The 24497-nt window shown below is 41.4% G+C and overlaps 1 protein-coding gene across 3 annotated transcripts in view; it reads right to left on the minus strand.

Annotated features, from left to right (window-relative positions):
• The window catches only part of CDCA2 (cell division cycle associated 2), a 48719-nt gene that overhangs the window by 14092 nt on the left and 10130 nt on the right, over positions 1 to 24497 (minus strand). For 2 of the 3 annotated variants that reach the window (XM_047855747.1, XM_047855746.1), the window contains exons 5-11: positions 18803 to 18953; positions 17369 to 17568; positions 15751 to 15835; positions 8069 to 8277; positions 5741 to 5825; positions 5066 to 5310; positions 760 to 838 (exon numbers count right to left, since the gene is read on the minus strand). In XM_047855747.1, the coding sequence (XP_047711703.1) occupies positions 760 to 838; positions 5066 to 5310; positions 5741 to 5825; positions 8069 to 8277; positions 15751 to 15835; positions 17369 to 17568; positions 18803 to 18953 (1054 nt within the window). Of the gene's footprint in view, positions 1 to 759; positions 839 to 5065; positions 5311 to 5740; positions 5826 to 8068; positions 8278 to 15750; positions 15836 to 17368; positions 17569 to 18802; positions 18954 to 20366; positions 20441 to 24497 lie in introns of those variants that run through there. The other variant, XM_047855748.1, reaches the window with a different exon arrangement.

Genomic DNA, 24497 nt, shown 5'->3' on the forward strand with positions numbered 1-24497 from the left:
GTCTAGCTAATGAGAAGCCACTAAAGGACTTTGATCAAGGGGGAGAGACACGAATAATGGTTCCCATCCTAAGTGCTTTTCCCATAACGTTTGTCATCTAAGTCCTGGTTTGCCTTATCATGATAATAAAAAAGCCAGAGACCTTGAAAAGTGCATGTGTCCAAAAGGCCAAGTTAATGTTGGTGAACAGGCCTGGATACTGAAAAAAGACCCATACGATCCGGATCACTCAACAAAAGGAGCCTACTACTGATAATTAAGACTTGAGAGGGCAACTCCACTGCCTGCAGTGACTTGAAAAATGGCACTACCTATCTATGGAAGTTCAATGTGGGTGATTAAAAGATATGAGACTTGGATGGGCAAGAGGCTTCTTAGAAGCTTTTCTGTCCTATTTATTTTTCTTTTTTTAATGTTTATTTATTTATTTTTTTTGGAGAGACAGAGCACAAGCAGGGGAGGGGCAGAGAGAGAGGGAGACACAGAATCAGAAGCAGGCTCCAGGCCCTGAGCTGTCAGCACAGAGCCCAACATGGGGCTCGAACTCACAAACCGTGGGATCATGACCTGAGCCGAAGTCAGATGCTTAACCGACTGAGCCACCCAGGTGCCCCAATACTATTTGGTTTTTTAAACCAAACATGCATTATTATAATAAAAATAAAAATTTTAAAAGGAATTAAGGAGATTTAGTTTCATATTGACACATACTGAAAATGACACTTGTATGATTATAAGATTAAAAAAAAAAGTTACTACCTGAAAGAGTCTCAGAGATTGAAGACTTATTAAGAGGACTCAGAACGGCAAATGACACCTGAAGAGGTTCTATGTTTTCCTGAACAAAGAAAAACATGAGCAGAAATTAGGCATCCTTAAATTCAGTGGACGTATGTGCCCAAAAGAAAATAAGGACTTATTTTTGTAGGTGGAATTGTAATAAGCATAAAGATGAGTAACCAATAAAAGAGAAAAAGTCAAAGCAAAGATATTGGATATAAACACATATTATATAATATTTATCAATCTTTAATGAAACTAAGTTTATTAACCACAATCCAACAAATAAAAATAAAACATTAAGTGAAAGTAGCCATAATGATCCACTAACAAGTTACTCTTTGGTTTATTTAAAATCACACATCCTAACTTGAAAATAGGGCATTCCATTAATAAACACAACCTAACATTTCAATATTATTCAGGGGAAATTCAGAGAAAATGACACTATAAATGCAGAACCACATTGCTAGTATGATGGTAGCTGTTGGTTTCTCATAGAAAAAAACTTGTGACTTTGAAGAAACTTGTCTTTAATCATTAGTTTGGCATAGAGGTTTTTTTTGTTTTCCCCAGAAATGACCATATGGCTTTTCTTAGTTTAATGTGGTGCATTACAGCTTGTTTCTCAAATATTAAACCAACTTTGCATCTCTGGGTTAAATCTCACTTGGCCATGATGTAGTATCTCTATGTATTATGTTCATGAGGATACTGGATTATAGTGTTCTTAAAAATGTCTGATTATGAAATACATATTTAAAAGGAAAAAAAAATGGAATGTTTACATTTAATGAATACACATTTAATTCATGGAGTCGTGACTAGTGTTTTTAAATAGTTGTTCCTAAAAATTCTGAAAACTGAAAAAATCAAAAATAAAAAGATAATGTCTGACTACGGTGTCAGGTTAATGCTGACATTAATGAACTGGGAATTACTCCCACCTCCTCAATTTGTTTGAAAGAGTCTGCAGAATGAGCTCTTCCTTAAGTGTCTGGTAGAATTCAGTAGCAAAATCATCTGGACACGCAGTTTTCTACGTGGGAAGGTTCTGACTACAACTGCAATTTCTTCAGTTGATATAGGGAGGATGAGGTAAGGGATTTCTTCTCAAGTGAGACTGGGTAGTTTGTGTTTTTCAAGACATAGGTCTAGTTTTGAATAATAAATTGTTGAATTTATTGGCAGTAAGTTTTTCATAATACTTCCTGATTATCCTTTTATCTGTATGAACCTTCTAATAATACCTGTTAGAATGTATAGTCACCGCTCATTCCTTATATTGGTAGTTGGGAGTATCTTCCCTTTTCCCTGAACAGTCTGATTACAAGTTTACTCATATTATTGTTTTAAGGCATAATCTTTTTATTTCAATGACTTTTCTCTATTGCTTTTCTTTTTTACTTCATTGAGTTCTGCATTTATCTTTATTAAGTCCTTCTGCTTACTTTGGCTCTAATTGCTTTTGTCAGTTTCTTAAAGTGGAAGTTGAGATCACCAATTTGTCTCTTTCTGTTGAAATACAGGCTTTATTCCCCTCTAAGCCTGCTTTAGGTGCATCCCATACATTCTTGTTGTTGTTTTGTTTGTTGTTTAGGGTTTACAGGGTTTAGGGTTTCATCTTTAACTTACACCACTTTGCGTACAGGTTAAAAACCCCTCCCAGCTTCCATACCATGTTACTTTTGATGTATATTTCACTAACTAGGTTATCAACCAAACAATACACTATTCTTGCCTTAAACAATTTTTTATAGAGATTAAAGTGTGCTACATTCACCCACGTGTTTATAGCATTTTCAATGCTCTTCATTCCTTTGCTAGATTTCCATCTGGAACCATTCTCTTCCTGATGAAGGGACTTCCCATAACATTTCTTCTAATGCTACCCTGCTACAGTAATGAATTCTCTCAGCTTCCATATGTCTGAAAAAGCCTGTTCTTCGCCTTTGTTTTGAAATATAGTTTCACTGGATATAGAATTCTAGGTTGACAAGTTTTTGTTGTTGCCGTTATTTGGCTTTTTGCTCCAAGTAATTAAGTACGTCTTCAAAAGATGCTGCTCTGTTGTCTTCTGGCTTGCACAGTTTCTAATGAGAGTTCTACTGCCTCTCATATTGTTGTTTTTTATGTCATGTGTCTTTTTACTCTGGTTCCTTGCAGGCCATATATCACTGATTCTAAGCAATGGTGTGTCTTTGCATACTATTCCATGTTTCCTGTGCTGGGAATTTGCTAGACTTCAGGATCTGTGAGTTTATCATTTTATCAAATTGGAAAATTTTCCATCATTATGTTTCAAACTTTTTTTTTTTTCTTCTGTTCTGTCTGATCTCTCCTCTCCTTTGGGACTCTAATTACATGTATATTATGCCACCTAAAGTTGTCCCAGCTTACTGGGACTGCTCACTTTTGCTCATTTTTATTCTTTCATGCAAAATAATTTCTATTGTTGTACCTTTAAGTTTGGTAATCTTTTCTTTTGCAGTCTCTAATGTGCTATTAATCTCATTCAACCTAATTTTCTTCCCAGAGATTATAATTTTCAGAGTTCAAGTTGGATCTTTTCTATATTTCATGTTCTTAACAAGCTCAATCTTTCCTGCACCTCCTTGAACATAGGAAAGATAGATTAAAAAAACTTTCAATGCCTCCGTCTATAAATTCTACCATATGTGTAATTTCCGGGTCTACTTTTATTGATTGATTTTCCTCTTTATTATGGGGGCACCTTTTCTTGCACGTCTATTAGTTTTTAATTGAATGTCAGACATTTTGAAGGTAACACTGTTTGACACTGGATAGTTTTGCTATTCTTGATCTTTGTTAGACAATGCAGTAAAGTTACTTGGAGAAAAGTGGTATCCTTTCAAAGCTTTTAAACTCTGCTAGGCTTTTAATCTAATTCTGTTCTACTAGTGAGGCAATACTCTCCTGAGTGTCTGATGTGCTGTGAATTATTAAGGTTTTTCTACCACTCAGGTTGCTGAGAACACTACTACTGCCCCTCTGTGAACCCTAGGGATTGTTCCCTCTGTTCCATCTGGGTAGTCATTTCCCTGGCCTCGGGCAGTTTACTTACAAGTTCATGGCGACCAGTGCTCAGCTACAGATTCAAGTGAGACCCTTTGCAGATCTCCAAAGCTCTCTGTGCAGCTCTCTCCTCTCTGGTACTCTGCTATAAGCTCTAGCCTCCTACACTTTCCCAGACCCTAACTCCCATCCCCTCAACTCACGGAGACCACCAGGCTCCGCCAAGGTAAGCCCTTCCTGTGCAGTGGCCTGGCAGTCCAGCCCAGGCAGTAAATTGGCGCTCTCGTACAGCTTGCCTCACTTGTTACCCTCTCTCAGGGATTACTATCCTATGCTTCCTGAGGTTCAATGTCTGAGAACCACTGTTTTGTGGGTTTTCTGGGCGGGGGGGGGGGGGTTTCTTTTAGTTGTTTCTCATGAAAACATAAATTAGGTCCCTTTGACTCCATCTTGGCTGAGAGTGGAGTATTCTTATTTCAAAGTGTAATAGGCCAGGGAGAGAACGAATGATGGTCCCAATATAAAAATAGGCAATTCTCTAGAGAAGAAATTCAAATGGCTCACAAACGTATGAAAAATGTTCATACCTCACTAGTAAAAACTAGAAGTTTTCAAGTCATCTTTTTCCATTAAGCTATTACAAAAAAGTACAGTTAATACCCAGGGTTTACAAAGTATGGTAAAATAAAACCATTTATACTGCTATTGAGTCCAGACTGGTACACTTTCTGGATGTTCACCAATATGTATCAAAAAGGTGAAATGCATTCCTCTTCTTTCATCCAGTAATTCTCCCTACAGAAATTCATCTGAAGGAAACAAGTGTATATTTACAGCATATCAGTTCTAAGACTGGTGCTCTTTCACATCTTTCCTCCTCTGAAATCTGAGCGCATCTTACAAATTCATGGGGCGTCAGAGCTTACGGTCTAGCCTTCTCTCCTGGTGATACATAAAGCAACAGTACATCCTACAGTCCACAGTATTTCAGCTCCACGAAACATTCTATGTACAAGGAACCCTACAAGTAGGAGAGAGCAGGGAATAACGCATGCACTTATCGGGATGAGCACAGGATGGGGCGGGGCAGGGCAGTGGGGGGGGCACCTACCTATACAAGTGCATTAAATGATACCATGACACATCATCTAGTCCATTTCATGATTTCAAAGCATAATTACTGTTCACACAAAACAGGTGAGGTCTGATGAAAATATAAACAAGTTTGCTCCACACTTTTCACACTTACAAGATTCTCTCCCTTGTCATCAAAATCTGGTTGTGATAACTGTGCAGGAACTGGTGATTGCTCGAGTGGCAGGGGACTGACATTACTCAAATCCTTTTTGCGAACGGGTGTTCCTCCTTTACGCAATGGAGTATTTGCTGGCAAAGACTCATCAAACACCTCAGGGCTTAGATCCTCTCCAAAAGTAACTCTCTTCCTCTTCCTGACATTTAGAAAGGCTGGCACTTTACAATTTTCTTGACCTTCTATAGATAATGAATGGGTAGATAAAAAATTAGGCTACATTTCTTATCTAAAGTACATATCCTAGAATCTTTTAGCAGCTATTATTTGTATAATAGTAAATACTGTTTGTAGAGAAAAAAAAAATTCAAAATGGAAAACGTAAGCAGTATTTCTAATTACAATACAGTAATAGATTTTAAAGTAAATTTTGCATGAGTATCTTGGAAGTTTACAAAATTGGAATATTAATTTCCTTTAAGTGTTACCATTAAGTACAAACGGGCAGATGAAATGAACAGACCAATTCTGAGACTCCAACCAACTGTTCATTCCCATGTAATTTCCAAAGCATCGAGGCATTTAGCAGATCATTGAAAATACCACACACTAGCACAGAGTTTTACAAGAAAATGGTATCCTCAGGCTTCCAAATAAGTGTGGATTTCTTACCTGTTGTTTGTTCTTTGCAATAGTTTGCAAGATTTGAGATTAAGCTCGGATGAGTCCCATCATCACAGAGATTGTCACAGTGTTCCTAAACAAAATAAACATCAATGAATAATTTTACGCATATAAATGCACACTCACAGTCATTAGGAATGGTCACTTTGAACTTTCTTCTGCCAAAGGTAATAAATACTATGTAGTGTCGCAGATTACATTTGCTTTCATAACCGTTCTGGCTTAGTGACATTAGCCACAAGAAAACCTGGACTCTCTTTATATTACTTTAGTAAATCGTATTTTAGGAGAAAATTAAAGAACAGAAATCCATAACATGGGCTGAATGCATTCCATCATTTTTATTTATTTATTTTTTAATTTTTATTTTTTTAAAAATTTTTTAACATTTATTTATTTTTGAGACAGAGAGAGACAGAGCATGAGCAGGGGAGGGTTAGAGAGAGAGGGAGACACAGAATCCGAACAGGCTCCAGGCTCTGAGCTGTCAGCCCAGAGCCCGATGCGGGGCTCGAACTCACGGACCGCGAGATCATGACCTGAGCCGAAGTCGGATGCCCAACCGACTGAGCCACCCAGGCGCCCCTCCATCATTTTTAATCTAGCAAATGAAGTTAAGGAAAATATGAGTGGCTAGAGGTATGATGTACTATGGATGGTGTCAGATCAGGCTATCTATAGGTGTAAAAATTGCACAAAAACAAGAAAACAGGTAAATGGCATAATAGGGTGTTTTGTCTCTTAAGTATGGGAAACAGACTTTTTTTAAGTGTGTAAATCTCCTGTCCCCATCACTATATTCCTGATTTAGGAGCAAGGAAAGAAGGTAGTATCTGTCCCTCTCTGCTTCCCCAAGAGATTATAGAGTTCGTGAGGAAGGGACAGCGCAAGTCCTGAATCGCCAAACAAGGCAAAACTCAACACAGGGCCACTGGAGGGAAGCAGGGGAGCGCCAGGGCCGTGGGCTGCATGAGTCACCCCCAAATCATCATCTGCTTCCCAAACCCTGGACCAGTCCTTGTTCTCTAGAGCTGTTCATTTTCTCCAGTGCACCCATTCCAAAAGCCCCTCCTTCTCTAAGCAAATGCCCTGCCCCAAACAACCCTCCTTGAGCAACTGTCTCTCAAGTCCATTTCATTTTCCTGACCAGGAAAACGCCCATTATTTGTGAAATAAGTGAACTTAGAAAATAAAATTCTTGTGAATTTTTACATTTGTTCATAATCAAAACAACTGTGAAACTTAGTATACACCTACAAACTTTGGAGAGCTTAGTAAAGAGATCAATTATAAAAATCTTCACATAATTTCAGTGGTAGGACTGGATGTTTGCTACGTAACGTCGTTAATCAGTAAGAGTTATAAGGATCATGAAGATGCTAAGCCTGTTTGAAAAGAAACCAAATACATAGGATATGAATAAGCAGCCCTGTATAGAGACCCACATCAGAAAAACTGTTAAACAGTTAAATAACCACTGACCATAACTACGTCTGTAAACAGAAGGTACTACTTTACTTTGGCTTTAGAAACAGATGTGTAGGCAGGGCGCCTGGGTGGCTCCGTCGGTGAAGAGTCTGGCTCTGGATTTCGGCTCAGGTCACGATCTCTCGGTTGTTGAGTTCGGAATTCTCGATCTCCTGCCTCCCTCTCTCTCTGCCCCTCCCCACTTGCGGGCACACACGTGCCCTCTCCCTCAAAAATAAATAAATAAACTTTAAAAGAGAAAACAGAAAAGAAAGAGATGTGTAGGCATGGCTATATATTTAAATGCATACGGATTGGAAAAAAAATTACCTCTTGTTTGCCGGGCACTGGTGCTAATTTCCTATTATTATTCCACTTACTCTGCTCAAACTAGCCATCCTTGCAGAGATGAAACCAAGGTACAAAAAGGTTACAGAATTTGCCCAGCTCTTAAACTTCAGAGTCAGAGTTTGAAACCGGGCACCTGGACTCCAGAGCCCAGCCATTCAAACTTCTCACAGCATTTACAGCCTGGATTTTTTTTTTTTTTTTTAACATTTATTTATTTTTGAGAGACGGAGCGAGACAGAGCATGGGTGGGGGGAGGGGCAGAGAGAGATGGGTACACAGAATCCAAGGCAGGCTCCAGGCTCTGAGCTGTCAGCACAGAGCCCGACGCGGGGATCAAACCCAAGAACCGTGAGATCATGACCTGAGCCGAAGTCGGAGGCTCAGCCTGAGCCACCCAGGCGCCCGCAGCCTGGATTTTAACATCAGATTTCTCGTGCTGTTTTAAACCAAAATGAATTTTTATTCCATTCGCTTTAGGACAAGTAGCTCTCAACTTACCTGCAGGCTTTCTAGAAACAGGTTAACAGAGGGTTTCTTTAGCACCGAACGAAGTATGAAGGTCTCAGAGGATGCAACGTCCCTCTTGCAGAGTGGAGTGACCAGTGACCTGCCTTCAGGAGTGGTGTCTGTGCTCACTTCCGTCAAGTTGTCAAGGGAAACAGCAACACTTGACCTTTCGCCCTCTACACACTCAGCAACCTTGACTCCTTCCGAGTAAACACGTAAACAAGAGACGTAGAAGACATCTGAATCAGGTTGTTCCACACCAAAAACATCATGTATTTGCAAAGAGAATAACGTGCTACAAGTAATTCCACCCTAGGGGCGCCTGGGTGGCTCAGTCGATTAAATGCCCGACTCCTGCTGTCAGCTCAGGTTGTGATCTAACGGTCAGGGGATCGACTGTGTGGGGTCGTTGGGCTCTGCAATGACGGCGTGGAGCCTGCTTGGGATTCTCTGTCTCCCCCTCTCTCTGCCCCTGCCCTGCACTCATTCTCTCTCAAAAATAAAGAAAGAAACTTAAAAAAAAAAAAAATAAAGGAAGAAAGAAAAGAAAGAAAGAAAGAAATTCGACCCTAATATATCCTGCTTGGGGAATGATATCTGGAATTTCATTTGGATATATAAAAAGAAGACAGAGAAGTGGCAATGGTCACAACTTGCTAACTACTGAGGGTAAAGGTAAGCGAAGAGTTTTGGCTCCCACGAATCTAAGACGGTGCTCGCAAAACAGACCGACTGACTGTTAGCCTGCCTCCACTCACAACACCCAAGACTTATACCATAAAACTAACCTGAGCTGAACAACGACTGAGGACCAATTTTACTGCTGGAGTCAGAGGTATCTCAGGATGCAAGGGTGGTGGGAGGGAGAAGATGGGATGAGAAGAGGAAAGATTATCAAATCAAAACATTTATATGTTGTGTGTGCCTGCAAACAAGGCAAAGCTTCCTCCTGCAAAGTTTTTTTCTCACGGGAGTATTTCTTTATGACCCACATTTAACAAACATGTTGGGCCCTTTTTTCTAGGTGCTAGACCTAGACATGACAGGCACTCCTTTCTAGGTGCTAGAGATACAACAATGAATAAAACACACAAAGCCCCCGGGATACCTGGGTGGCTCAGCCGGTTAAACGTCCCAATTCTTGGTTTCGGCTCAGGTCATGACCGCACGGTTCATGCGCTCGAGCCCTGCCTCAGGCTCCATGCTTACAGTGTGGAGCCCGCTTGGGATTTTCTCTCTCTCTGCCCCGCCCCTGCTCGCATGCACTCTCTCTCAAAATAAACCTAAAACCAAAACCAAAACCAAAACCCACATAAAGCTCCCACACTTTGGGGAAGAAATAGACAGTATAAAAGACCTGGGAGGGGTAGAAGGTGAGAGGAAGCTATGGCTACGAAAGGGGGAGCACAGCATGAGGGTTGCCTTTGCTGGAACGGTTCTCTATCTTGACTGAAGGCAGTGTGGCCACATGAGTCTCCCCACGTGTTAAAATTACGTGGAACTAAATATACACACAAATGAGTGCAAGTCAGGCTGGTGACATCTGAAGAAAAGTCAGTGGATTGTATCAGTGTTAATTTCCTGGTTGTGACACCATATTACTGCTACCCAAGATGTCACCACTGGGGGACACTGGGGAGGGTGGACACTGGATGTCTATATTATTTCGTACAACTGCAAGCGACTCTACAGTCGCTTTATATCTCTCCAAATAAAGAGACAAGGTTAAAGAAATGTTTCGATAACGACAAGTAGTAATTTAGGCCTTTAAAGGAAATGATGCAGAAGTTAAGGGGATAAGGCAGGACATGGTGGGAGGGGGGAGCTGCTGTTTTGAGGTGTCTCAGGGATCCAGCAGGCATCTGGGTGAAGGGACGAAGTGAGCCACGCACACATCTAGGGATGAACATTACATGCATGAAGCCACGTGCGAAGATCCGAGATAAGAACGTACCTGACACACTAGAGGGACAACAAGGCCGGTGTGGCTGGAACAGCCTGAGCAAGGAGAAGAGAGATAAGAAGCTTCCAAGAGAAGGCTAAGGACTGACCAGGCCGGGTGTGGACTGGCTACTATTCTAGGTACAGCGGGAGGTCAATGAAAGATTTTGAGAAGGGGAATGATATAGTGTAACTGTCATTTTAAAAGGAGCACCCTGCCCAGCATGTAGAAGATTCCGAAGAGGGAGGTGGACAGAGATGGAAGCAGGGAAATCACAGAGGAGACAAAACAATCCAGGCAAGAGAAGGCGGTAGCCTGGACCACAGTGATGATACTTAGGAGGTGGGAAATGGTTAGGCATTTGATATATTGTCAAGATAAAGCCAACAGCATGTGTTAACGGCACTCAAGTTTAACTTTTGAAAGGGAGGTGTCAAGGTAATGTCAAGGTTTTTGACACAAGCCAATTGGGTGAATGGTCAGTATTGTTTACGGAGATGGAAAAAAAAAAAAAAAACGAAACAAACAGATGAGCAGTCTCCAGAAGGAGAAACAGTTAAGACCCATTTGAGTATGTTAAGTCCGAGATGTTTATTAGACATCCATGTGGAGACCAGAAAAGGCAGCTGAGCACTTGGGTTTAGAGTTCAGGGAGGACACCAAGGACGGGTATTGAAATTTTGAAGTCAACAGCACAGAGACAGCATTCAAGGTGGTGGGAATGCCTACAATCACCTAGGGAAGTGAGTGTGGAGAGAAGTCGGGAGCACTGAACCCAGGGCATTCAAATGTTTAAAGGTCAGGATGGAAGAGAAGGAATAAAGAAAACAGACAAATAGGAAATGGCCAGGGAAATAGGGGGAAACAAGAGGGAATGAAATCCCGATGCCCAGTGAAGAAATGGTTTCTCACAGGAGGACACTGTCAGCTCTGCCTGCCATGCTGAGACGCCAAGGAGAGGGTACATGGAGAGTGACTACTGGGATAGCAATGAAGAGGCTACTGGTGACCGAGGCCCATTTGGAGCTGCATCGAGACAGAATGGGAGGCGAGGGGACAGGCCCGGCCTGTTCTTTTAAGGGAGCTTTGGTACATTGGGGCGCCTGGGTGGCTCAGTTGGTTAAGCGCCGGCTTTGGCTCAGGTCATGATCTTGCAGGTCATGATCTTGTGAGTTCAAGCCCCCGCGTTGGGCTCTGTGCTGACAACGTGGAGCCTGGAGCCTGCTTCAGATTCTGTCTCTCTCTCTGCCTCTCCCCCACTCATGCTCTGTGTCTCTCAAAAATAAATAAACATTAAAAATTTTTTTTGTTTTAAAAAAGGGAGCTTTGCTACAGAGGAAAACAAGGAAATGGGGTTCTGGCTGAAAGGAAACCCCGGGACAAAGGCCGGTTTAAGATGGGAGATACTACAGCACGTTGCATGTTAATGGGAAAAATGAACAACTCTGAAAAGAGGGGCCACTTCATGCAGAAGGTCCTCAAAGAGGGAAGGGACCATACTGAAGGGGTTGGCCTTAGATAAGAGCCCAGAGGATCTACCATAACAGGAGGAAAGGGCAGGGGGAGGGTGGGCATGCTTGTTCAGAGAGGCAGGAGGGTGTGGTGGTGAGTGGCCCAGGCCATTTGCTTCTGACATCTTTCCTTTTCCTGTCAATAGAAGACACAGACGACGGGGGCGCCTGGGTGGCTCAGTCGGTTAAGCGTCCGACTTCAGCTCAGGTCACGATCTCACGGTCCGTGAGTTCGAGCCCCGCGTCGGGCTCTGGGCTGATGGCTCAGAGCCTGGAGCCTGCTTCCGATTCTGTGTCTCCCTCTCTCTCTGCCCCTCCCCCGTTCATGCTCTGTCTCTCTCTGTCCCAAAAATAAATAAACGTTAAAAAAAAAAAATTAAAAAAAAAAAAAAAAAAGACACAGACGACGAAGGGGCACCAGGGAACTTTTATCTCAGTCATTTGTGAGCAGGGCTGCCAGATCTAGCAAATAAAACTGCAGGAGGCCCAGTTAAATTTTGAATGATATCTAATTATTTACATGTACGCATGTTGATATAAAAGAAAAACAGCACAGAAAACACACTTGTGCTGAAGAATTATTTTTTGTAAGAAATGAATTATAAATACCTTAAAAAAAAAAAAAGGAAGGGAAGGAGGGTTGGAAGCTTAAATGAAAAGAGAAGGTATGATTAAGGAACAGAAGGGACGGCCAGTGAGGCTATCAACGTCCATAAAATTCATCTCAGATATACGGAGGGCAGAACAGAGTAGGAAGGCAGATTCACGGGCTGCATCTCCGGCAAGGTGGGTAAAACAGGGTGGAGAAGGCAAGGAGATCATGGAGGTATCACGTGGGTTCTCCTCTGCGAGCTCTCCTCTAAGTATTTTCTACCCCCTTTTACAAAATCTAACACCGCTCTGTGCCTCAGCCATCATGTTATGATTCAAATTAAGTCAGAGAAGACATACATTACAAGAAATGCTGAAGGAAGTTCTTTTTCAGGTTGAAGGTAAATGATACCAGAGGGAAACTTAGATCCTCAGCAAGGAATGGAGAACATCAGAAATGATGGCTATCAGGATAACCAGAGAAGATTCTGCTCCCAATATATAGGATTGGTGAGAGCAAAAATATTGTGGGATTTAAATACAGAGGGTATCTATAGTGTCAAGTACCATAAAAGACACGGGTGGGGAGATAGGAAATAGATCTATACAGTAGGTAAAGCTTCTATCTCCCTAACACCAACTCTATTCGGGTTCCGGGACCCAATTCTAACATGAGGGGAAGGGAATCTCCCAGACAGACCACCAGCAAGCAATTCTCAGACACCAGTGGGGTGTCTAAGAATTCAACCCAATTCTGACACTATCCAGAGACAGCATCAGCTTCTGGAGGTGAAGGGCTCAGTTCTACAAGCGCACCCCCCCATCTCCCACTTAAGATGCCAGTCACAAATCCTGGGCTGTCTCCTGTGCCTCTGACCCACCTGCTACAGACCAGAGGTTCCAACAACTTCCTCCTTAGACTTTGGATGCTAGTCACGAGTCCAGATTGTGACCTCCACTTCTGACAGCGTGGCTATCAATCAAGAGGCTCTCGGGACCTACTCCTTATGTTCTCTGAATTTGCCAGAGCAGCTCAGAACTCAAGGAAACACTTATGTTTACCAGTTTATTGAAGGAAATGATGAAGGATATGAATCACCAGCCAGATGAAGAGAACATTGGGTGAGGTACCCACATCTCCACATGTTCACCAACCCGGAAGCTCTCTGAACCTTGTCTTTTTGAGTTTCTATGGAGGTTTCATTACATGGCCATGACTGGTGAAGTCACTGGCTGATTCAACCTCCAGCCCCTCTCCTCTCCTCAGAGATCAGGGGGCGGGGCTGAACCCTCCAATCACATGGCTGGTCCGCCCAGCAACCAGCTCCTGCCACTGGGTGGGGTCCAAAAGCCACCTTCATTAGTAATAAGACACCTATGTCACCTTCATGGCTTTAAAGTATTTTTAGGAACTGTGGATGAACACCAAATTTATCTGAAGGATGTATATTTGGTCATCCAAATATTTACTCATTCAATGAATATTCATGTAGATAACCAAAATGTATTTCTTCTTCATTTTTTTTTTTTTGAGCAGCAGGCAAAAGTTCATTAGACCATAAGATTAGAAAGGAGGAATAGGAGGAAAGCTCTCCATTTGAAAGTGAATGTCCAAGGACTAAAGGCCAGGGTCCTTTTCTTTTTTTTCTTTTTTAATACATATAATTTATTGTCAAATTGGCTAACATACGGTGTGTAAAGTACTCTTGGTTTTGGGGGTAGATTCCCGTGGTTCATCGCTTACATACAACACCCAGTGCTCATCCCAACAATTGCCCTCAATGTCCATCGCCCATTTTCCCCTCCCCTGCCCCGCCATCAACCCTCAGTTTGTTCTCTGTATTTAAGAAGTCTCTTGGGGTTTGCCTCCCTCCCTCTCTGTTTGTAACTATTTTTCCCCCTCCCTTCCCCCACAGTATTCTGTTAAGTTTCCCAAGATCCACATATGCATGAAAACATATGATATCTGTCTTTCTCTGGCTAATTTCACTCAGCATAATACCTCCTAGTTCTATCCACGTTGCTACAAAGGGCATGATTTCACTCCTTCTCATTGCCAAGTAGTAATCCATTGTACCAATTTGTATTTCTTATAAATCATCATGGTGTACTGTCTTTTACCTGAAGTTATCAGTATTAACTCTAAGTAGACTGTGAAAGGTTAAGGATGTATATTACAATTGTAACTATGAACAAAAAAGATGCAACAAGGTGAGTTTAAAAGGTAATGGATAGGGGCGCCTGGCAGGCTCTGTAAAGCATGCAACTCTTCATCTTGGGGTTGTGAGTTGAAGCCCCATGTTAGGACTAGAGATCACTTAATACATATGTATGTATACATATATACACGTATACATATATACCTATATGCGTGTATACATGTATATACATACATACAATAACATGTATGATATGTATATATATAATACACATATATCCATATGTGTATACTATGTATATGTATATATGTATATGTAATATATACACTTATACATATATTTTTTAATATTTTAATATTGAAAACAGATAAAAGGTAATGAATAAATGGATTTCCAAAAAGGAGATTTCAAATATACTCAAGAAAGACAAAAGGGAAACAGAGGAACAAAAAGCAGAAGAGAATACGTGTGAAAAAACGGTATTTATTTACTTATTTAAAAATTTTAAGTTTGAGAGAGAGACAGCATAAGTGGGGGAGGGCCAGAGAGAGAGACAGAATCCACACCGCCAGCGCAGAGCCTAATGGGGGGCTCGAACCCAGGAAGCCGTGAGATCATGACCTGAGCCGAAACTGAGTTGGATGCTGGACTGACTGGGCCACCCAGGTGCCCCCCAAAAAAGGTAGATTTAAATCAAACCGTTATCAATAATGACTTGAAAAGCTAATGGGCCAAACACTCCCATGGAAAAGAAGGGGTTTTTCAGAATAAATAAAAAAGCAAGACCTAACTATATACGTACGAGTGTTACTTCAGGGGAGCCTGGGTGGCTTAGTCAGTTAAGCATCCAACTTCTGCTCAGGTCATGATCTCGTGGTTCATGAGTTCAAGCTCTGTGATGGGCTCTGTGCTGACAGCTCAGAGCCTGGAGCCTGCTTCAGATTTTGTGTCTCCCTCTCTCTCTGCCCCTCCCTTGCTCATGTTGTCCCTCTCCGTCTCTCAAAAATAAATAAATATTAAAAAAAAAAGATTTCAAGACACAGGTAGGCTGAAAGTAAACCTAATACCTTACAGGTAACTTTCACTCCATATAAGCATACTGATTTGGGGCAAGTTTGGAATGCTGGTCCCTTTCCACAAACTTAAAAACCAAAAACAACATGTGCAGTGTTTTGTCTTACAAAATACACTAGTTAAGGGTTCAGAGATTCTGTTTTTTATAATGGATTCTACCAGCTTGGAAATATTTCACTAATTCTTACTGTGGCAGTTCAAAAAAAATAAAAGTCATCTCTCATATAACAAGAATTCTGAAACATTTGTACTAGACTGTGAGCTCCTCAAATGGAGGGCACCGTTTCAGTTTTCCCAAATTTCAGCATATAGGTAAATGCTGAAACATAAATATCCACTGAACAATATGTTTCAATGGGTGAATTGGCATGTATTAAGGAAAGATTAAACACTTACCACTTGAAGCTTCTGTGAGATCTGAAAGTGAAACAGACTCTTCAACTAAATATCCAGACTGCGTTAAACCAGATTCAAAAGATTTCTTGGGAGGAAAAAAATTAAAGAAATATTAAATCTTACTACTTACAGGAGTACTGACATCTTTGTAAAGATTTGAGTAAGCATTACAGATTATCTGGAAATCTGATGTTAAGCCAATCAATCATTATCTGCCTCATTGTTACAAAATACAGGAATGGAACTAAAAACATCTGCAGCCTAAACATCCTACCAAACAAATTTCAGCTCCCTAGTAAAAGTTTATAGGACACATTTTTGTTGCCTTATTGTTCGAAGTCTACAAAACCGTATTAACTGATTCTAAAGAGAAAATTCTCAAAATTAACGAAGGATGTTATATAATTACTAATCAAACAACAGGATATCAATAGCTAGGCTAGGAAAACCATCAATGGCTAGGACAGAAAACACACTCATATTACTGTGGAAGCCATTTCTAAATCGTGGTGTATGTCCAAACAATCAAAGTTCTGATGAGAAACGACTGGTTCTGTCAGACGATGATTTCATATCCGGGAGGAAAAAGCAGAGGGAGCGGAGATTGTAAGTGACTCCAAGATACAAATGAAACCTACTGGACCCTGAAGAATCTTTAATGACTATCAAACATTCATTATGCGGGTCCAGATAAGATCGATAGGAGACGCACTGAATCTACGTGACAGAGAAGGTGCCAGGAATGTTCCAGCTCTAATGGTGTCAGGTGTCTCCTCTCACTGAAGCTATGGGAACCTGCTGTATCACAGCACAATTAAAGCAAGGAAAGCCAGTGATGAGCTAACTAGCTTCCTGTCTACGTGTGAGTGAAGGTCAAGGATCTTCAACAGTATTATTTCACACTGCTTACCATCTTTTGATAATCTTGACAGGCTTCAAGTAGTTATAAGCAACAAAAATCCCTCCAGCTACTTGGAAGAAGCAAGCAGAGCAAAGGGCAGCTAAACAGCAGCCTGCTTCCCAGCTGGTATTAAACCAGTTAGGTTTAACTGGAAATATTTCACTAATTCTTCACTAATTCTTATTGGTGGCAGTTCAACTTACTGGTGCCACTTATGGGTGGCAATAAGACCCCCACACCTGAGCTGCACAGCCCATATATAATCCTCAACTCATTCGCCAGTTACGTGTAAATAATATGCTCCTACGTCTGCCTCCTCCAGCAGTCGAAAAGCTGCTCAAGGGCAGGACTGTGATTTCTCACCGCGGTACCACCAGTATCTAGAACAATTCCTCGCAAGCAGAAGACCAGAAGGCTTAATACTTTCATAAAATGTTTTTCTGTAACCAAAAGCAACATATTAATCTAATAACCATGGTCTAATAACAATGGTCTAATAACCATTAAGCCAACAACAACAAAAATTTAGCAAGTAGGAAATACACACACACACACACACACACACACACACACACACACACACACAGTGCAATTTAAAACTCAGCTGTGGTATAGAAGTACAAGGTACCATAACTGAAAAAGGGTTCGGACAGTCTTAAAACCGCCTAGCCAGAAAACCAAAGCTTCATTTTCCTATGATTCTAGTAAGTGAATTACCTCAGAAAAATCTGCAGGAGAAGTTTCAACAGCACACATTGTGCCTGTATTAGGAGAAGGGGCTCTACGGGATATCTGGAGATCAACTGCGTCAGGGAGATTTTCATCAGAGCTGCTCTGAGAGGATATCCTTCGACGTTTGGAAGATAAATCTGCAGAGAACTCAAACTGTGGACACTGCCCAAGCCTTTCCTTTTTGGCTACGTATACAAAATAAAAACATTAACACAAGCATAAATATTTTTCTTTTCCGGTATCGTTTTAAAATTTCGTCGATAATGACTTTAGTAAAACGTAACGCTTGAACCTAAACACTTTGCCAGTGAGAAGGACATTTTTCTATTCAGGAGAGAAATCTAACTGTGAGGCAAGAGAACATCACTACTAAAAGGATAACAAACATTACGAGAGTTTTCTTCTAGACTTTAAAAAGGTACTAAAATATATTAATACACATTTCCATGTCTGTTATAGTATCTCACTCTATTTTAAAGTTTACGATGGACCCTTTCCTTTAAAGCATTTTAAAGGATGTGGTTATGTTCTAACGCTGGTTCTGCTTTGACTACGTAAGATTTTATGAAAAGCCCGGACACAATGTGCCTCTGTTCTTCCTAGATACAAAAAGTGAATTTAATCGTCTGCAGAACTACAGCGATCATGGCCGTAAAATATTTGCAAATGCAGGTCACAAGAGAAAAATAGGTAAGTTACAAACTACAAATATAAACGGGTGCAGCAGAATGGGTCAGGCAGATGAACTAGATGTGTCTTGCACATGGGGAGGTGCTGGAATGTGCCCGAAGGTGGTTCGAGAAACCAAAACCAAATCATCTGGAACCTTAGAGTTGCAAAGCACCAGAGGAATGGCTGTGATGATTACGCCAATGCCAAGATTTTGTCTAATTCTGATGTTTCAAATGCTCTGTGATTGGAAAATCAAAAGCGACAGGCAAAAATAACCAAATGAATTACAACCTAAAGTTATGGTAAAGAATGTGACAGGCTATTAAGATGTCAGATTAGATCTATCTGTTTATAATATCGGGGTTCGGTGTTTGGCATTCGTAGAAATGCTTGCCAAACTTAATAATAAGCCTCTAAAGATCACGGGTTGAACGCTCGCATTTGCCACATGCCTTATTCTGAAGATGAAACGAGCTAACTGGCTCTGACATGTTAACACTTAAAACTTAATCGCGGCCATGTGGAGACGTAGGCTCAGGAATGCCTGATAGCAAGTTTGTTCCAAGACAAACCAGAAATCTAAATTTTTGTGTGAAATTTCCCAAATTTTAAGTGTTAGGCTCCATTTAAAAATACCGAGCTCTGCTCAGAAAAGACTGCCTTCACACTGTGGAACGCCATCTTTTTTATACCTCAGAGGCTCGTCTGAATCAACACAGAAGTCCAAACTGAATTCCTTCTACTCACTCAAGCCTGTTGTCGTGACTTCTCCTTCTGCCTCTGAGACTTCGGGGAAGTCAGTCATTTTTTCATTCTCCTTGATGCAGTGAAAAGCTGACTGGAAGGCGGACATTCGCTCTCTTAAAGAATTAACATTTCGATGCAGTATAGGACTGCCCTGTTAAAATAGAGATGCGGAGGGTATTATGGATGAAATCAAACAAGATTCTGTATTCTAGGCCCGTAACCACTGGATCCAGAACTCAATACATAAAGACTTTCTGAAGATCAAGAGGAATAAATTAGCGTGGGAGAGTCTCTTCTCCCCCTTGAATCATGTATTTTCAGTTTTGAGTATTTCGTGTGCAGCCATGATCCTAGCTCTTCCTCTGCTCCTTCCTTAGTTTTGAACCTGAACAAAGAGGAACAGCTGTGTGGTATGTCTAGCCATGTTGTGACAGGCTGGTCAATACTGAGAGTCAGTCCATGCACATGACAAAAGTCCAGCGTAGGTGGGGAAGCGCTTTAAAAAGACACCCGTGGGGCGCCTGGGTGGCGCAGTCGGTTAAGCGTCCGACTTCAGCCAGGTCACGATCTCGCGGTCCAGGAGTTCGAGCCCCGCGTCGGGCTCTGGGCTGATGGCTCAGAGCCTGGAGCCTGTTTCCGATTCTGTGTCTCCCTCTCTCTCTCCCCCTCCCCCGTTCATGCTCTGTCTCTCTCTGTCCCAAAAATAAATAAACGTTGAAAAAAAAAAAATTTAAAAAAAAAAAATAAAAAGGCACCCGTGCAAAACACATGCCTTCTTATTTGATGGGCTAAACACCTATTTAGAAGGATTCTTTCTGGGGAGCTTAAGGCCTCTCTTTTATAACTTAGAGTCCACAACCTGAGACAGCCTCAGCAAACCCAATTGGAAAGAGAAAGAAGTTTAGGACAAAAATGTTGGAAAGGCGAGTGTAAGCAATTGTATGGAGAATACAGGAAAACGCTGAGTCCTAGAGATGGGGCAAGGAAGAAGGGACAGAGGAACCTGCCAATTTGGAAACTTTACCTGACTTGCTAAAAAGAAAAAAAAAACCACCGAAAATCATCTGCAGGACACATGATGGTCTCAATGCACCTCGTTCAATCCGAGCTAGTCTGACTGCTCATTTCCATCCGCACACCTGCCCCCCTGAAGGCCAGGACAAGACACAGATGATCTGTCATAGCTCAGATACCCATCTTCACACTTATCCTCTCCCCAGCTAAATTCTCCTGATCTCTTGGGACCTTACTTCCTCAGAGCTGGAAGCCGGCCATTCACTAGAACTCCAAAGCCAAATGGTGTAAGCACAGGAGCTTTCTGGAAACTCTAACAGGGTTTCAGCCAAAGAGCCATCAAATGAAATTGACACTGGCAGCGACAGAAGTGCCAGATAAATCCAAGTAACATATAATTTAAGAGTTCTGTTTACCTATAAATTATTAAGTTCTCTGTCCAGGTCCCCCCCCCCCCCCTTTATTATTTAGACTAACATATTTCCACCCATCCGGAGCTTGTAACAATTTAAAAATTACACCGACCGGCAAAAGTCAAGTAAAAAATTACCTCCCTTTAAGATATCATATGGAGAAGAATCAGTGAAAAGCTTGAAGCATGTTTGATGGTGAATCTGGTCACACACTTGATTCTATTCCCAGTTAAATACATTCACAAAGCCAACTGTTACACCGTAACAATATTTTACATCCCAATATGATTGATGATGTAAAACCTTTATGACATAAACAACACATAACACTCATACAAAGCTGGCGACCAACCCTTATCTAGGAGATACGGAGAAAACAAAGGGGTTATCCCAAAGTCATACAATTTGCCTCCAATGGCTTTTTTTTTTTTTTTTTTTTCACACTCATAAGTGAACACGGTAGGGGAAGGTCTAATGTCCTCGGAATTTAAAGCACCTTGAAATGCTGCCTAAACAAATGAAAGGTTCCCTAGTTGGAATCATTTTTCTCTATTTCCTGATGGAGAATGGGAATATACAAAGTAAACGCAACATTCAAAATGCACTGCTTCCTTTTTCCATGAATCTTGTCAGGAAACATTCCTCCTGTGTCTCAGATAGTGTTCCAAGGGCTCAGGATACGGGGGAGAAATTATATTCTAGACTGAAATTCTGAAAACATATTAATGTAGTTTCAGGTACAAGAGGTGCTACGGAGAAGATAACAAAGGAATGTGATGAAGTAAAAGTGCTGCTTTCGGTTGCATCAGGACGGCACTGTATCCCAAGCAGTATCTGAGTTGAAACCACAACAATGAGAAAGTGCTGGTGGAGGGAAGATACTGGGGGAGAAAGGCATTCCGCAATAAGGAGGTAGAACAAGAACAAAGGCCTCGGGATGGAAGAAATAGGACGCAGCATAGAAAAACCCACCACGCCCAGGAAATGGAGGGAGATGGGGATCTGAGGCTAATGGTGGGCAAGGCTCAGATCAAGGAGGCTTCAGAGAAGGGGTCTGGGTTTAATTCAAGGCATAACAAAGCCATGGGAAGGTTTTAAGCGGCAGAATGATCTGGTTTAATGTATCAGAACCACTCTGAGGGATGGTGGACGCATTAGGGAAAGGGGGAAGTAAGGAGACCAGTTAGGAAGTGGCACTTGGCAATCTAGGCAGGAATCACATTAGGGTTGTGGCAGGGGAGCCGTGGGACAGGTGGAATTACAGAAAGGTCTTTAATAGGCAACCAAAAGGTAGTGATGAGCTGGATGTGGAAGAAAGGAACCAAGGCAGATTGACAGATAGTTGGCCTGAGCCACTGCATGACAGCTTATACTAGGACAGGGAAGTGGGCTGGAGAATCCGGTAGGGAGTGGAACCCTAGAATTTGGCGGTGGCCATGGAATACTTCAAATGCTTATTAAACAACTAAATGAGGATGCTGAATAGGCAAATGGACATCTAGGTCTGGAGTTCTGGGAAGCTCTGGGCCAAAGCTTGACATTTTGGAGCCAACAGCTGATGCTTGAAGCCATGGGAAGGGATTAGGTTACCTAAGGAAGGCAAAGAAAACGGGGCAGGAGAAAGCCCTGGGGCACGCAAGCATTTTTGAGAGGAAAATTGCAAGAAGGGGTGCAATCAGCACACGAAACACAGAGGGAATGACCAATGCCACAGGAAGAAAATTAGGTCTGTACAGAATCCCAGAAACCAAGTGAAGAAGTGTTTCGAGGAGGGAGCGGTCGAACACATCAAAAGCCGAGGAAAGGCTGAGTAAGACGCAAACTTAGATTTAATCTTTGTCTTGGCAAGGTGTAGGCCATTCGTGCTCAGTAGTGACGAAAGTCTTCTCGACCGAGTGGCAGAGACGAAAGTCCGACTGGAGCAGCCAGCAGTAGTAGAGAGGATGGGGCGGCAGGAAGGAGAGCAAGACAGGACAGACAACCCGGTCAAGGAGTTTTGCTGTGATGAAAAGGCACAGAAATGGGGTATTATGGAGGTCTAGGAAGAGTTCGAGAGAGAGATTAAGATTTGTTTGTACTAATGGCAAATGACCCAAAAGAAAAGGAGGGAAACGAAACCGGAGAAAAATAAGCTCAGAATGACCTATACGGTCATAGTAACGTAAACACTCCAATAGCTACATCACCCAACAATTAGGAAGTTGTAGAGGGCAGAAAGTACGTATGTGCATGTATGATAAAAGGTGCAAGGAAGAAAGAAGGCTGATTCCCCATCATCCACAGTGGGAAGTCAACAGTTAATGCCTTAGCACTGAAAGATTAAGTAGTAGCAATCAGGCAAGAAATTAAAGGCATCCGAATCGGAAACAGGGGTAAAACCGTCACCATGTGCAGACGGCATATTAAATACAGGAAACTAAAGACTCTACCAAAAAACGGTTAGACTAAATGATTTCAGTAAAGCTGTAAGATACAAAACCAACATACAAAAATCTGTTGCGTGTCTATACGCTAATAATGAGCTAGCAGAAACCAAAATTAAGAAACAATCGCATCAGAAAGAATTGAACTAGGAGGAAGTTTAACCACAGGAGCAAAAGACCCATACAATGAAAACAGTAAGAAACTGATGAAAGAAACTGAAGACGCAAATGTATGTAAAGATATTCTATGCTCATGGATTAGAAGAATTTATATCGTTAAAATGTCCATACTACTGGAAGCATTCAACAGATTCGATGCAATCCCTATCAACATTCCAATGGCATTTACCAAGACATACAACAAACAACCCTGAAATGTGTATGGAATCACAAAAGACCATGAACAGTCAAAGCAATCTTGAGAAGAACAGAGCTGGAAGCATCATGGTCCAATTTCAAACCATATTACAAAGCAATTGTAATCAAAACAGACATGCAGATCAGTGGAACAGAACAGAGAGCCCAGAAATCTATGTATGTATGGTCAACTAAGAGAAGACAAAAGAGCCAAGAACATCCAATGGGGAAAGAACAGTCTCTTCAAAAAACAGTACGGGGAAAACTGGACAGTCACAGGCAAAAACAATGAAACTGAACCATTATCTTACACCAAACATAAAAATGGACAAAAGACTTAAAAGACCTGAAAGCACAAAAACCCTAGAAGAAAATAGGTGGTAAGCTCCTTGACAACAGTCTTGACAATGGTTTTTTTGGATGTGACACAGAAAGCAAGACAACAAAGCAAAAGTAAGTTAAGTGTTCCCCATCAATCTAAAAATGTTCTGCACAGCAAAGGAAACCAACCGTGAAACAAAAAGGCAACCTACTGGAGAGAAAATATGTGCAAATCACATATCTGACAAAGGGCTACCATAAAAAATTATATATAAAGAACTCACATAACTGAATAGCAAAAAATGTTTAAAAAAGCAATTTTAAAAAGGGGCGGAAAATCTGAATAGACATTTTTCCCAAGAGAAGATACCGATGGTCCAGAGACACATGAAAAATAGCTCCGCATCACTAATCGTCAGGGAAATGCAAATCAAAACCTAATGAACTATCACTTCGCACGTGTTAGAATGGCTATTATCAAAAAGAAATAAGAAGTGGTAGCAAGGGTGTGAAGAAAAGGGATCGCTGTGCACTTTTGGTGGGAACGGAAATCGTCACAGCCACTATGGATACAGTATGGGGGTTCCTTGAAGGATTAAAAGTAGAACCGCCATATGACCCACTAATTCCACTTTTGAGTATTTATCCAATGAAAAGGAAAACACAAACTTGAGGTCACATATGCATCCCCGTGTTCATTGCAGCATTATGTACAATAGCCAAGATATGGACACAACCTAAGTATCCATCAACGAATGGATGAAGAAGACATGGTATGTATACGCAGGATTTTTCAGTCAGAAAAAAAAGAAAATCTTGTCACTTGTGACAACATAGATGGACCCTGAGACCATTATGCTAAGAGAAGTCAGAGAACGACAAATACTGTGTGGAATCTGAAAGTTTAAAAAGAAAGAAAAAAGGAGCTCATAGATACAGAGAAGAGATTGGTGTTACCAGAGGCTACTTGGGAGTAGGCAAAATGGGTGAAGGGAGTTAAAAAAGTACAAACTTCCAGGTATAAAATAAGTCAGTCATGGGGGGTGTAATGCAGAACATGGTGACTATAGTGAATAATACTATATTATATACTCAAAGGTTGCTGAGAGTAGATTTTAAGTTCTCATCACGCACACATAAAAATTTGTAACTGGGGGCGCCTGGGTG

This window comes from Prionailurus viverrinus, chromosome B1 (assembly GCF_022837055.1).
Source record: "Prionailurus viverrinus isolate Anna chromosome B1, UM_Priviv_1.0, whole genome shotgun sequence".
Taxonomy (NCBI): Eukaryota; Metazoa; Chordata; class Mammalia; order Carnivora; family Felidae; genus Prionailurus; species Prionailurus viverrinus.